The 16,489-nt window shown below is 40.3% G+C and overlaps 1 protein-coding gene across 5 annotated transcripts in view; it reads right to left on the bottom strand.

Annotated features, from left to right (window-relative positions):
* Positions 1–582: 582 nt before the first annotated feature.
* The window catches only part of LOC126268147 (ETS-like protein pointed), a 739,728-nt gene continuing 723,821 nt past the window's right edge, over positions 583–16,489 (bottom strand). For all 5 annotated transcript variants that reach the window (XM_049973680.1, XM_049973679.1, XM_049973681.1 and 2 more), the window contains 5 exons: positions 12,770–12,895; positions 10,805–11,098; positions 9,061–9,318; positions 3,249–3,546; positions 583–2,948 (listed from right to left, as the gene is read on the bottom strand). In XM_049973680.1, the coding sequence (XP_049829637.1) occupies positions 2,885–2,948; positions 3,249–3,546; positions 9,061–9,318; positions 10,805–11,098; positions 12,770–12,895 (1,040 nt within the window). In that variant the 3' untranslated portion in view covers positions 583–2,884. The remainder of the gene's footprint in view (positions 2,949–3,248; positions 3,547–9,060; positions 9,319–10,804; positions 11,099–12,769; positions 12,896–16,489) is intronic.

The raw sequence follows: 16,489 nt of genomic DNA, 5'->3' as shown, positions 1-16,489 counted from the left end.
ATGGGTAACTTTACTCCGGTTGTTGTTGTAGCATGACAAAATGTTCATGAAGGACAAAAGTTTTCAATTTTCAAATAGATAATTGAGGTTGTTGACTGTAGTAGGCGTGAAGAGATGAAAAGTTCAGTGTTAGACAGGATCATACTATAGTCGAAGGACAAGTGGTGTTCCATAGAATCTCCGTACCATTACTGTGTATTGTGTAATGTCAGAGATGACAGAGTTTTTTGAAACACTGTCAGTACACAATTTATTGTCTGGGAGTCCAAGATATTTACACACACAGGTGTAGATATGATTAATTTATGAACTAAGTTTATGCCTTTGAGACACTATTTTGCATTTCTGTTTAAACTAAATTGGAACAAACTATTTTAAAAATAGAGCAGAAATGAATAATTAAAGATATTCATGATTCTTGTAGTTATCTTACTGTTAACAATGTTTTTACAGGACTTGCAGGCAGCAGAAAAAGATAAAAATACAATAAAAGTATTCTGATATTCTTAGAGTTTCATGGATAAAAAAGCAAGCCTAATTAAAGGGAATATGGCTGTAATTAAGGCTCCAATGAACATCAGATTGTTAGCTGCAGAAACAACTTTATTTTGCTCTTCAGTTTGTAAGTACAGAGCTTTTTTAAATGAATATAATTTATTTCTAACCATCATATATAGAAATTTACAATGCTGTCCCAAATAGCTTTACTCTAACCTTTCAATCAAGCACAGTCATTCTCTCAAACATTCAGATAATATTTATAATTTGAATTTACCAATATATATTTTTCATTCCTTTGGTGTAAAAAAAGAATTGAGGCAGCAACTATGACTTCTGCGCATAGTTTGTCTTCATTTATATAAAATCACAAAAAACCAAATACTGATTTAGCTTTAATAGTACAGAGGATATTTTTCCATTCTTGGCTGGAATAGGTGGGTTAATAATTTAAATTTTATGATAATACTTGGCCTCTTGTGCATGCAATAATAAAAATAAGATTTTCATTGAGGAAAATGCAATCATATGATATTAAAAATATTCATATGTCCAAAGTATTTTTCTCTTAGACAGTTTCTGTACTAACATTACATACCTATATTCTTTTGTGTGTAAGTAACATCTTAACATACAGAAGTGAATTTCTAAATGAATACAAAACTGATGCTTTACCTTCTATACTTTAAGGTAGATATTTAGCAGAAATGACATGAATTTAGTTGAAACTGTATTACTTTTGAACCCCCTTCAGACATGACAGGCAAGTGAATGAATTTTCATCACTTGGCAAGTGAATGAATTTTCATCACTTGGCAAGTGAATGAATTTTCATCACTTGGCAAGTGAATGAATTTTCATCACTTGGCAAGTGAATGAATTTTCATCACTTGGCAAGTGAATGAATTTTCATCACTTGTCATTTCCAAGAAATCATCAGCATTTTTTTAATGGTGATAATATAGAGGGTCACATATGTTAACACCACATACAGCATAGGAAAATTTGCGTCACCTTTTGAAGAATATCCACAAAAAAAAAGAAAAAAAAAATACTTTGCTTAATGGCCATTTCATAAAGCAGAAAAAAAGTCCAGTCCTCAATGAGAATCCTTCTAAAGTAAGTCTGAATTCATAAATACTTTTGCTAGCAAAACAGTTTTATAGTATTATTTCTGGAGAAAATAATTTCACAAAGATGTTTTCCATAACATTATGTATACATGAGTGAACTGATAATCAGAGAAATTGCATAATTAAATTACATAGTACCATGCAGTTTAGAAAAATTTTGATATCAAAGATAGATCACTATATCTGCCATGTTTGGAAAACTAAGAGAATGAACGTTCTATTACTAATACAAGATATAAACTGAATGATTTGTTTTTGTGATTTTGCTATACTTCAGCATAAAAGAACAGTAGCACCATCCTGGTTGATGACGATAGCTACTAGATCACAGGGTACATCTAAAAAGATATGCTCATAATAGCATACAAATTTGACAGTGCAACATTAGCCTAAATGGAATCTGTATTTGGTATAATGATCACTTGTAAAAACATCATACACAAGACGTCAACATTTTCTTTTTTCTTCTAAAAGCAATTCATCCATATATTACTTAAAGAAGTATGCAACAGGTAAAAGTTACGAAAATAGTGTAGGCAAAACAGCTGTTTTTAGCTGTGCCATCAGACTTAATGTGTTGCACCTTGGGAGTCATCACTCCATATCAGCTAAAAAATTGCTGAATTTACATTTTTCCTATTTGCACAATCATAACAGTTACAGTGTGCATAACAATATATTACATTTCCTCTATTAATGAAAAATTACAACTTACAATTAAAAAAGTTGATACCACAATATTTATCATCGCGTAAAATCACAAGAAAAATCTGTTAGCATCCCGCATCAGGGGAGTAAAAACTGTTTATTGAATATTTACAAGGCACTTATTGATAAAACTGAAACACTCACAATTATTTGTGACCACTTAATTAGAAACATTTAATAACAAACTGTGTAATTCTTCTTACCTAACAACACAACAGTAGTTCGAACAAGTTACATACGATTAGTTCACTCGCAGTATACCTCTGGTATCTGTGCCACATGGTTCGTTACGTGTTGTCAGGAGAGAGCGTAGTCAACACAAGCATTGATAATTCCCATTGTACATATCCTCGGAGAAATTTAAAGAACAAGCCGGAGTTCGGTGTCTCTTAAAACGAGACACCTTCAGGACAGACATAGCAAACACTATGACCGACACAATTATTTTAAATTACTGATTGATTGGATATGTACACTTCTTTGCTCCCTAATTTACTGCTACACCAGCAACCTTCAAATTGACTCTGTATATCCTTTCCAAATGTTCAGTCGTCATCCTTTTTCTCTGGCTTCAACTCTACAGCAGCATGAACTTCCTCAGGAGAGCACCTGAAATTGCAAAATTATTTCATTAAATGGCAGGCAATCTTATAACATAAGTGGACAAAACTGTATTAGAATATTAAATGGAGCTGAAGAAGGAGGAAATATAAATATCCAACAATCTTCATTAATATGCATCACAAGCATATATTTCCAATATTTCGGGGTGTAGAAACACTACAAAAATTTAAATCTACTGTACTGTAAACATTTTACCAACTACTTTATAACTGAATTAAATCACTGAATTCATCTGACCATTTGCAAAACTACTCGAGTTATAGTATCATATGTACAAACACTAACCCAAGAAGAGACTGTAAATCACACACAAAGCGATACACGTAGCGCTTTCCTGCTGTCTTGTGTATGATGTTTTTGTCATAGTAGTAACGCAGGCCTCGGCTCAGCTTCTCGTAATTCATTTTGGGCTTATTTTTGCGAATGCCCCAGCGACGAGCAACTTCATCAGGATCGGTCAGCTTGAACTCCCAACCGTCTCCGGTCCACGAGATAAATGTTTGACACGATTTGTCAGTAAGCAGCTCCAGTAAGAATTGCCACAACTGGATTGGACCTGAGCCAGTGAAACAAGGTCCTCCACCTGACAACAACAAATTACTCATTAGAAAAACAACACAACAACAACCTACTATTCTGACATATTAATATTTGTAACCGTCTTTGTAAACTGCAGTGTGCTGTAAAGGGTAATGCACAAATTGTTACAATAAACTTTTCCTGCCATCATTGCGCAAACCAATACTTACTACCCAAGTAAACACTTTACACACAGTCGTGTTATGGCACTTAATATTACACACAATGCAGTAAGAAACAGAAGACAAAACCATCGGACAACGTGTCTAAAAAAAATTACTAAAAAATCACAATCAGTTCCTTCCATACATTCCATTTGCCCTAAAGGAATCCCTTACATATACAGCTTTCACTTCTTTGATAATTAAGCTAACAGTCTGATTGTGAGGTTCCAAAAAGTATCACCATGATATCAGTTTGAACTTTCTTGATGCCAAAAATATTTTTTTGATTAGTGTGTGTGTGTGTGTGTGTGTGTGTGTGTGTGTGTGTGTGTGTGTGTGTGTGTGTGTGGTTTTTTTCTGAAGGAGGCTTTGGCCAAAACCTAATGTGTAAGTGTCTTTTCGTTGTGCCTATCTGCAACTCAATGTATCATCTTTACATTGAGTAGCAACCTGTCTTTTCCTTATATAGTTCATTGTGTCCCCTCTATATTATCAGTAGCACCAGATTCTAAAGACACCAGAAGAAATTTGTGAAAATGATAATATCAACTTAGATTTGAGTCATATTTTAAAATTAATTCATTTTTTGACATTGAGATTCTTGTGAGCTGGGATTCGTTCCACTTCAAGCACATAAAGAAAGGTTGTTTCACGTATAGCACAAAAAGAAAGGTTGTGGGTATTAGCATAATGCAGAAACAGTAGTTAAGATGTTCATGCCAAATAGAGTAACCTGTTTTCAAAATTAACTTTTTTGTTGGTAGGCAGTGGACATTTCAAAGCAAAGCTCTATTATCAAGTATTTAGTTCACTGTGGAGGGGATGTAATGGCAACATCAGAGCAAAATCCATTAACTAGAAATGAAAGAAAAATAATATAGTGGAATGAAATATGTAAATGTACAGCCACATTTAGACACTGTTTTCTCTATTACTTATCAGTTGTATGCACCAGATATGTACATATATTCAGTCAAAGGTAATTGTACAGCTTCAAAGAACTTCACTTTATACACAGGCTGTCCAGTTGTTCTAAAGCTTTTGATAATACTGTAATCATTATGCAATGCACATTTTTACTTTTATTTCTCTAAATGCTGACCATTATTGTCATATTACTTCCACATGCGATTGTGCGGCATGAAGGAATATTCATTTCGAACGGTGTGTTAGAAGAGTACATTCTTACTTTCATCAGCAAATGAGGGGTGTTTCTGCAGGAGTCAAACAGTTTTAATAAAATATTTTCATAAGAAGTTTCCAATGGAACATTACAGGATTAATGCAAACACTGCAGCACGTACTGTGAAATTTTTAAAGTTTAAGCCATTCCCACAGCAAATAATTCTTTTGTTGTTTTGTACTTAGCTGATATCTACAGATGGAATTCTCTTCACACTGTCTCTACAGACAAATGTTACTGTCACTTTGGCACTGAACTGAAGTTCTTCCATAGTAATGTGAAGCACGGTGATGGAGCTGTTAACGACATACGCTGACAGTCAACTGGCAAAGTTTAATTTTTAAGACAGCCAATTGCATTTGTCACATTTAACATATAATTTAACCTTCTCAGGCTCTCAAGAAAAGCTATTAGTTGTCGTGAAAATGAAAGTGCCCGATACTCCGACAGAAAGCCACATTTATTCCACAGCAGTTTACATTTTAACACATCATTAAGATTGTGGCTGTTTATTCAGGATATTAATGAGTAACAAAAGGAATGGTCATAGAAAATGGAATAGAAGAGTTGAATTATTGCTCTCAGTGTCTGTAATAATGAAGAGAGCCAAGAAATGGAGAACTGCATGCGACTATGACCCAATCATTTTTCTAGTTATCATCTGAGTTACAGATGCGCAAAAGTTCTGTCATTAATCCCTAACTGAGTTTATATGTGTAATCAGATTAAATTAAATTAGCCAAAGGCAGCAATAAAATCAGTCATTGGTGAAAATGCTATAGCTGTGCTCAAAAGGATGTTTTAAAAGTTCTAAAGATGCTTTTTAAAAAAATCGAGAGTTCAAAGCTGCTCTTTAGAGAAAAAGGAAAGTCAGCATTAGTCAAACCAACTTAGTGCACTTCTCAACACTGTGTAAAAGCTGTCAGGGTGAACAAATATTTAGTAAATGCTGGACAATAAGATGTGGGCAGGTTCAGAAGAACATCACAGACTGGCCCCATTAGTTTTATGTGAGCACTCTCCAAATGTGACTTACATTGCAAGCACTGCAGACTGGCTTGTAATGTTGGGTATTTGTTAATGAGCTGTATGCAATCTGGTATTTGTTAATGAGCTGTATGGAATCTCTAAAAGTCTTTTAAGAACCTGGTGTAGCCTCTATGGCCCAAGAGATGTATTCACTGATGAATACCCCCCCCCCCCCCCCCCAAATTAACATCCTGCCACCTCCTGGAATTGCAACTTTTTCTATGAAGAGCTGACATGAATGGCTATTACATTACATTACATAGTTGCTATAGAGCTTATGGAGTGGGCTCCCCGGATTGTGGACAGATCTCTCAACTTTATGAAATATTATTGTGTTATAGTTTCTGTGAAGATGCTCTTCAATGGAGTAGCATGATTTGCCAACAGAAAACTCTTTAATTCAGTCTCAAAACCCACTGCACCACCTGCAACATGCTCTGCTAGAATGCTGAATATGTGTGTACTAATGATAAACTCTGTAAGTGTTTGTAGTGTGTGTTTTTTTATTATAGTGTTGCATTCATGTTTTCCACTATTTATTTTGTGAAAAGAAAAATATTGCTATTGACAATGGACTTTAAAACCAAAAAAATGTATCATAAAACATTGTAAAATTAAGTTTTTGGAAGAAGTTTCTGCCAGATATAATTCTTATAACAGGCACAAGATAATGAAATTATCTCCCTTTAAGTTCACATTCACAAGAATAGTATACCACAACCCATTAGTAAATGGGAATATGCAGAATAAACTTATTTCTCCATGTATAAATTGCCTATAGCGTATCATGCAGTGTAAATGTAGCTGAGCTACATCTCTATGAATTCAAGGCAGTGGGTTTTCCTGTTAAAGTTATGATGTACAAGTAGCTCCAAAAACATTATTTACATACTTTTTGCATTTCATGTTTTGAGTAGACTTTTTTACAGCTTTTGGAGTTCAATGACAAGTATTGGGTTGTACGTACCGAGTCTTGTCAAATTTTAACAGTAATGCGTTTGCCTTGAACAGTCTGTTAATGATTTAGATACGTCATTACCTGTCTTTTTTCTCAGTAAGTGTACTGGTACTACTTTTTATTCCTGTTCTCGTATTCCCCCGAAAAGAGGCAAAATTTGTAAGCGGAAGATCATTTACGTATACGAGGTGTGAACAAAAAGTAACTGGAATTTTCGTTTTCGTTAAAGAATCTTTATTTATTGATCAACATCACTTTGTGCCCTTCAAAGTAATCCCACTCAGATAAAAGACAGTTGTGCTAGTGCTCTTTACAATCTCGGAAGAACTTCTGGAACTCAACTTTTTGTTACGGTGTTCAGCTCCTCCCGCTATTCTGTTTTTAAGTCACCAATAGTAACAAAATGACATTCTTTCAAGGTTGTATTCTGCCTCGGGAATAGTAAGAAGTTGTGGGGCGACACGTCTGGCGAACACAGTGACCGAGTCGACGTAGCGGTTTTGTTTTGTTTCCAAGAAATGACGAAAAAGCACTGAGGTGTCAGCAGGACCATTAGAGTGATCCAATTTCCACAAGCTGTTTCGCCACAGTTTTGGCCGCTTTCTTCGGATTGCCTCAAGCAAATGAAGCATAACTTCCATTTAGTGTTTCTTGCTGACCACACGACTACAAGGCGAGAACTCATGATGCATATCCCACTGAAACTGAAGAAAACATTGAGTAGCACCTTCACTTGCGCTCAAATGTGTCGACTTTTTTTCAGCCTCGGTTCTTCAGCCAGTTTCCATCGGGACGTTCAGGCCTCGGTTTCAGCGTCATACGCATATACCCACGTTTTGTCACCTGTTATAATCTTATTTACGAGTTCTGGGTCGTCGTGGACTTCATTCGGCAATTTCCGCGCGATATCTATGTGACGTCTCGTCTGATCGAAATGCAAGATTTTGGAACATACTTTGCTGCTACGTGTTCAGTACCCAAAACATCCCCAAAAAAAAATTGAGTGAAGGGATGTGCTGACATCATCAGCGACCCCAATCCTGACTGATAAATTTTAGTGCCTGTCAGGTGTGGCCCCACCATATATTAGAAGGAAAGTAGCGGCCGGAAGGAAAAGACAAAGGCGTTGACCTCACCAGCCCACCCGCTGTACAAAGACCAGCCAGCCCGCCGTCGACTAAAATCTAGAAAAAGCTTCCCGTACAGAGCAGAAAACATCGCCGGGACACCGCAGCCAGTGAGGCTGCCAACGTGGCGAGAAGAAAACGCGCACCTCGAGGAATGGTCAGTCCCAAACGAAGAACTCCCTGCCGGCCATATGTAAGGCTTAACAGGCTGTGCTCTGGTGTCTCACGATCCAAAGAGAATATGTGCAAATGGGGCCTCTCAAATGAACCGGCGCTGTGTCACTGTGGACACACTCAAACCACCACCCACCTCACACAGTGTGTGCTGTGCCCAAGCACCTGCACCAAGGAGGATTTCACGAATGCCACCCCGGAAGTGCTGGACGTGGTCCGATTCTGGTCCAAGAGTTCATACTTTAAAAAACTACTTGACCCCCTTATATATCTGTATACTTTGGTACTCTTTTTGTATTTGTTATATACTTGATATGTATGTGTCAATTATTATGATTTCATGAGCGACGCTTCAGACACGATTAAATAAAAATCAGCGACCCCTCTGGCGGTGATCTGGCTATTTTCCAGAACCATTTTCTTTACTTCTTCCACGCTGTCGCGAATAATTATTGTGATAGGACATCCAGGACGGTCGTCGTCGTCTTCAATGTCTTCTCGACCCCTCCGAAACGTTTAATAACCCTCGTAAACTCTTGCCTTACTCGTAATAGGTTCGCCAAAAGCCACAGTCAACATTCCGGTTGCGGTGCTGCACTTAATTCCATTTTTCGAGCAAAATTTAATGCAACTTCTTTGATCCATCTTTTTCGAAATTAAAAATTCGGCGAGCACTCGAAAACGCATATAACTGACAACAATGAAGTAAATATTCAAAACAGCTGAAAATACAGACACACACATCGGGGCAAGTGCACCATCGAGATAAGAAATCTTGGAAGTGAGATGTGTAAAGCCCGCGAAATTAAGAAACTGCCGTTACTTTTTGATCACAGCTCGTAGAAGAAAGGTCAGAACGCTGCACGGCATCGTGTGTACTGACCTGAGTATCCGGCGAGCATGGAGGGCTGCAGCACGGGCTTGGTGTCGGGCGCGCTGTGCGCCAGGTCCTGCGGCCCGCGCGCCGCGGCCGCGTGGTGCGCGTGGGCGTGTGCGTGGGCGTGCTGGAGGAAGGCGGCGTGCTCGCCGCCGGGGCCTCCCCCGCCGCCCCAGTGGTCGCCGCTCGTCGGCACCGTCTGGAACGCGTCGTACGGCGACCCGTACGCGTCGGCATACCCGTCGTGGTGGCCGCCGTAGCGAGCTGCAACCGACGAGCAAAGTCGAGCTGAAGCCTCTGTCGCGCCACACGCGTCATATCTTTTCATAATACTGACTGGAACACACCCTTCCAGATTCTCTGGTTATTACGGACTATGGAGTGTAGTTATAGGAGGAGGAGGACACGAAAAGGGAAGCAGTACTAGCGGAGGATTATAGCCCTTCATCTAAGTTGTTCAATCTGTACACTGAGCAGACTGTAGAGGACACCGAGGAGAAATTTGGAAATTAAGTCAAGTTTAGACAGAACGAATAAAAAATTGCGTTTATTCTGACGACACTGTAGTTCTGTCAGAGATGGCGAAGGATTTGGAATACCAGCTGAGCGGAATAGATAGTGTCACGAAAAGAAGTTATAAGATGAACACCAACATAAGTAAATCAAAGGTAATGGAAGGTAGTCGAATTAAAATATATATGGAGGGAAATTATTAACAAATGAAACACGAAATGCAGTAGAGACAACAAAATGAAGAACGCTGTAAAAGATAAAGAGAATATAAAATGCAGACTGGCAAAAGCAAGAAAATATTTTCTGAAAAGTAGTAGTTTGATGAAGTCGGATAGAAATAAGTATTTTCTGGAAGCATTCAGCTGGAGTGTAGCTTTATATGGCAGTGAGGCGTGAACAATGAACGTTACAAACAATAATAAAAAGCATTTACAATGTGGTGCTGCAGAAGAATACTGAAGATTAGATGGTCAATTGAGTAACTAATGAAAGGATAATGAATGAGACTGGAGACAAAAGAATTTTGCGGCTCAACTACGATGGATCGATAAGTAGGACTAATCCTGAGACAGAGAATAATTTGGTGACTGGCTAGTGGGTGATTGTAGAGGAAGGCCAACGATCAAATATAATAAGCAGGTTCAAATGTATAGAATGTCCAGCAGCAGTTAGTGTAAAATGATATGAAAAGACTTGCACAGATACGCTAACACGGAGAGATGCGCGGAACTTGCCTATCTACGACAGGGAATCACGCCTTACGAATAATTTAAGCAATATGTACAATCAAATACTAAATTAATAGGTGATTTAACTGCAACGGAAACAGCTGATAATCGTGAATTTATGTTGTTGCATCACTGATGTTGTAGCCAGACTCACGGGAGGTCTTCACTTGGAATGGTAGCTATTTCAACGAATAAAAGAGAAGAGCTGGACTTTTAAGTGGAGGAGACACTTCACCCAGCGCGTGTAAAACTACTTAACAATCTGCCGTCTGTCTCAGCTGGAACCCAGAAACTGCTTCAACCAGCAAAATGTTACATTTGTGCGATTTAAAGAGAGTGCAAAGGACACTAAAGGAGAGCAAATAAAAACGAGTGCCAAGCCAAGCACTGTTATTGACTACTCTAGAGGAAGTGTGCTGTATCCCATAGGAGTAACGTTCATCTGCAGAAACGGACTACACGGATGATAGCGGCGTGCCTCCTCGGAGAAGTGCTGCGGCGCCACTCACCGCGGCTGAAGTTCTTGACGTACTGCTGGTACTTGTCGAAGAGCGGAGGCGCAGCAGAGTAGAACTCCGGGGAAGACTCGAGGTAGGGCGGTGGTTGGTGGGCGTCCAGCGAGTGGTAGTCCTGGTCGTGGTCCAAGTGCGCGGGACCGGACGGCGGCTGCTGGCCCTGCGGGGGCGGCTGCTGCGGGGGCGGGGGCGGGGGCTGCTGCGGGCCGCCGAAGCCGTCGTCGGCGCTGCCCAGCGCCGCCGCCTGCGCCTGCCCCAGCGTCGGCTCCAGAGGGCCGAATGCGCCGCCTGCGCAAACGGGCACACTCGTCACGCTCCGACATTCTCACTTCTTTTGCGAGCCTGTTCTTCGTGTCAGCCTCCTGAGAAAGCCTCACGAAGGTGCGGCCCTCTTACGTTCAAGTCTCTGCATGAGCTCTCCTAGTAACCGTATAAAATTCCACGACGAAAGGATAAGTCTACGACGAAGATACTACTGTACTCTAATAGGCCCCATATGAGAGTGACAGATCGCAGTAAACGTTCAATCAGGAGCGCGATCTGCCCATAGATTACAGTATGTGGGCAAATTGCATATATGTGCAAAAACAGCCGACTGCAACGATCGACTGCCGATCGTTCGGAATCCTCGTAAAGTGTGATGAATCGCATGTGACGAATCATCCGTCTGTGGCACTATGGCTGCGAGTCATTTGTCTAGTCACTGAGCGTGATTGTGTAGCGGAGTAAAGTCTTTACGTCGGAATTTATAATTACTTAGGAAGGACTGGTCACTCTGAAAAGTGAACTTGAATGCAATGCTGCCACTTATATTACGAAGAAATCCAAATCTGAAATCATTGATACCCTTATATTTTACACTTATTACCACATTGAAGCTGATACTGTAAAGTAGAAATTCATGGGGAAGCTCTAGGTAATTAGATATTCTGAGCTCCAGACGGTGATTTTTAGTTACTTATCGAACGATTAAACATGTCATTAAACTTTTTATCTTCTAAACAAAATGAGATAATATTAAATGACCGCCTTAATTTAAATGCTTAGGGCGTAATACATACAACAGTCCCTTGGCATTTCATACACTCCTTCGTCATACATTTTACAAGAGTTATGCAAACGAGCAGTGGTGCTGTTGATAACATTTCTGTAGAAACACAGAGATAACAAGGAGACTGTGTCAATACTTGCATTTAAACTACAAGACTAATAGACGCAAAAGGAGTTGAGAACATTAAGACACAGATTGGCAGAGAACGAGTCAAACGGATATAAAATATGTAGACGTAAGTCTTGCCAAGAAATATGATTCTACCAGGTATATGATTCCTGAAATAGGCCTGCAACGGCAGAGGTTTATTGCAAGAACAAAATGTTATTAAATACTTCGAAGTACACTGTCAATATTTCCCAGCATTCACAACATGACACTAAAAGTATGAACTTCGTAATTACGTGCAGGACCTAACCGTTTCATAGTAGTGCCTAATAGTGATACGTGTTGGAAAACGTCACGGCCGTTTCTATCCATATTCGTGATACAAAAATCACTCATTGCCATCATCGGTTTCTACCATAAAAGTTTTCAGCCACTAGCAAGAATTAAGTACACAGGCATCGTGATACGTTGCCAGCTATCGTTGATTTCTATCTTTAACCAGTTCTGCCCGTTTAGGAAGAACCGTTTAGTCCAGTTTTGTTGCAACTGAGGAATCGAACTGACGTAAAATAACAGAGCGTGTTACGAGCTACGTTCAAAACTTTTGAGATCAATATCTTTTAGCTTGTTGTATATTGTCACTGTCCCTGGCTGAGTGGTGAAGGTGTCACACTGCGGTAGTATGACCAGAACCGCCGACGGTTTCTCGATTTCCGGAAGACGAAGGGGACCTAATCGGAAGCGCAAGCGAGCAGTAATGAGCTGGAAGTGAGAAACAAGGTGGCGGCCGCAACACTCACCGTCTTTGATGTGGTATCCGGCGGGCGGGCGGAGGTGTATGAAGGCGGGCGGCGGCGTCGGCTCGTCGCGGCCGCAGTCTGCGTCGCGCGGCGGCACCGCCGGCGACCTCAGGTGGCTGTACCCGCCTGCACACAACACAACACCGGCGTTCACCACAACTGCACTTGCGGCCAGCTTGTCATCCCGCCAGTAACGTCGCTACATTTTCCCCTCCAAATGTAAACGAACGCTTTCCTCGGCGATGCCATTGTCGTGTGCCACTAACGCACATAAGGCGAATTGTACCTCGTATCGTTGTCGTTTCCCCGTTCATTCACGCGTGCTGCGAGAAGACAAACGACTGCACGTATGTTGCAGACGTTATTTGCGGAGTGTACGTCTAGATAGGTTTTTGTTGGTGTCATGCTTTTCAAATTCTATCGTTATGATTGGTTATACAGTAGGAGTCAACACACAGATTTACTCTTGTCGCCGATAATAGATCGAAATCGCCTCACTCTGTTTACATTTTGCTCTAAAACCAACTTCAGTATTGTAAGTATCCTATTTTTACACATTTATTTATTAGTAACAGCAATGGTTGATGTAAATAGCAATACGTGAAAGAAGCAACAGTAAATTTCATGGGGAAATACCAAGTCACCACGTGACCTACAGGGCAGTGTAGGTTGAAAATAAAAAAATCTTTATCTGCTCATCTCAATGCTCATTCCATAGATATTCCTACTCTGTGTGATTCTCGTGTGACCTGCGCCAGCCCGGTAATATCTTTTTACATCCTACTGTGAAATCAGATGTCCTTCGCAATGATTTTACTGAACGCTCTCACAGGTAAGTTTCTTGGAACTATATAACGCTTCCACTCTCGTCAATCAAAAGCCTTCATCAATATCTAAATGCTAAAAATGCCCGATAGGCGAGATACACTCAGAAAAGAAACGTACAAATTTTACTTTAAATGCTTCCTTCGTTATTAAGTCAGATATCTGAATTTCCTGTCTGCCATTTGTACTTCAAACTACAAAAGAACTATTAGGAGATAAACCATGTAACGCTGACTGCCCACGATTTTCCATCTTTTGCTAGAGGTGTATTCCAAACTCTTCCTATCTACTTAATCCTACTACTTCTTGGTGACGAAAGCACCCTGTTAGGCTTTACTGCCAAAGTATCTTATTCCATCAATGGGGTGTATGTTTTGGAATTGTAAGGAGATTGGGTATTTAAGACGGAAAAAAGAAACTATGATGGCATTTGGCTCAACGGGTGTGAAAGTCCGCCTAAAATTATAGCCCGATTAAGCGGCTGATCTCTCGCGATTTCGTCGTCCCTGCCGCGCCAAGTCCTATCTAGACAAATAACACCTAGTGCTGAACAGATCAAATCATATACTTTGGGAGAACGATGCAGTCTAGTAAAATGCAACATTGCCGTATCCAACAGTGAAAATATATTACTGATACAAAACGAGGATTTCCACAATAAGACTGCACACCAACAATTTTCAGACTCTTCCCGTAGTTATGGAACTTGTAATAAAACACACTTTTCTCGCAAACCCCTAACTATATACTTTTGCATAATTTGCAATGTTTTGAGACAATTAAATTTATTTTACAATTATCCAATTACTAAATATTTTACTAGTCTCATTTGGGTTGTTCAAATGCTGAGTTTACTCTCAATCAGGTTTTCTTTGATAAAAAGCCAAAACATAGACATTATGTAAAGAGTAATGTACCAATCGATGAGTGTACGTTACAAAGATAATATCGCCCGCACGGCATCAGCCGCTTGGAAACTTTTGCTGTTGCAGAAAAATTTCGCTTACAAGTGAGAAGATCCCTGAATTTTGCAACTGAGAGTAACCTGCTGTAGGAAACTCACGAGAATAATAGACGCGTAACCTTCAAGAATGAGGGCCCTGAACTTGTAGTGCAAAATAATGTGGTGTTCCGTAAAGAGTAAGTCGGCAATGTAAAGTGCTAAGACCTATGGCAGCTTACGCGCGTTAAGTCTTCACAATTAGCGTCATGTAAATAATCCGTGTCCACTGCTTGCACTTCTAAGCTGGGCGCGGTGACCTGCTTACAGAGCGGCAAACAAGTAACTATAGGACCTCGCCACTGCTCACTTCACGGAAACATTATCGCTCGTATACGGACAATCGGTTATAAGACGTCCAATTAGTTAAATAAGTTCTTCGCGCTCCATTGTCCATGTTGAAAACATCTTGTAAGCATTCCTTACTACAATGGTCTTCGCAGCGTTAAAAAAGGCCGATTTCAACAGTTGGGAAAATTCGGACTTTAATTACTAATACGAGAAAAACCCATGGAAAAAATAAATATACATAAAATATAAGTTCATCACGTTTTGTCGCTCGGTGTTCTGGCATATCCATAAAGCTACATTTAAAAAAATAATGTTTAAAAAGAGTGGTATTGAATGATTACACACATCTGCATATTCTTAACTATAAGAGTGAGATTCTAAATCAATAAACAACGAATAGAAAACTGCAATATTTTTACTTTTTCCCGTTGTGCCCACAGAGTAGGAGCATGGAGTGGCAGCGTACTGCGGTGTCGCCAACTTCAAACGAGAAATGCCACGTGACTCTTGGTATAGCACCGTTGTTCACATGAAACTTTAAGATCACCTTCAATGCTATGGGTGAAAATCGAAATACTTGAAAGAAGGAACACTTACTTTTCACAGGTGACAGTCACGTGACGTGGGTGGCAATGTACTTTGCGTATCCGACTGCTCACTCCATAGATATTTCCACTCCATGCTTGTTCTCACCACCCCACACAATGTTTTAGCGTCTAATCCTATGGTAAGAAATCCCAGATGTTATGTACTCGTGTGCAAGAAGATATTTACAAGTTTCAAAGCGTTAAAAAAGCATGCACTATTTATCCTTTAGCCAACGAGAACGTATTGCTTCGTAACATTCTTGTACTGTCTGCTTCAAACGTGGCCAAAGATGAGTCCAAAATTAGAGAATTCTGAGTACATACAACGTATATTTGGCAAACTGGGAAACACTGCCTCGGTGCGGCCAAGTTCGGTGGTCGCTCGGCGTTCCATATGGGCAGCGAGGCGCGCGCCCACATGCGGCTTTCTCCCGGCTGCCTCCTCGCTCCGCCTGCCACCATTAATTGCGCGTTTCGTAACACCGGCGCCGCGTAATACTGCTCTGTAACGCGCGTGTCTTACTGCAAACGCGGAAAGCCGAGGGCCAGACATATACTGCATCACATCAAACACCTAGTTACAGAATGGAACTGTCGAGATGACGTTTGCTTTTGAGCTTCCGCTGTCAAGACAGTTGCACAAATTTCATTATTCCTTGTGTTCGGCCGGGAAGCTGTTACACGCGGACTGGATGCTCTAACAAGAGAGCCAGATTGGTCTCCGCACTTGAGCCAAAAACTGTGAGGGAGTGACTTTATCGGTGCCGAAGTCTGGAAGCAATGTGAAACTGCTCACAACGCGCTCGCTGTGCTCCTCACACCTCATGTCGGTTTTTCCTCACGTGACAAGAATGAGGTATAGACCGGTGGCAAATCTCTGTGCCGACAAATAGCCTACACTTTTTCAGCATCATCAAGGGACCTTCCACGGATAACACCTTCAGAATTTTGCTGTAGGACGCTGCAGAGAGATCTCCAAATCAACCAAGGGGAATGTCGTTCTGGCTGGCGACAGAG

The sequence above is a fragment of the Schistocerca gregaria genome, chromosome 4 (genome assembly GCF_023897955.1).
Source record: "Schistocerca gregaria isolate iqSchGreg1 chromosome 4, iqSchGreg1.2, whole genome shotgun sequence".
Classification (NCBI taxonomy): domain Eukaryota; kingdom Metazoa; phylum Arthropoda; class Insecta; order Orthoptera; family Acrididae; genus Schistocerca; species Schistocerca gregaria.
This window is presented reverse-complemented; position numbering and strand designations above follow the sequence as displayed.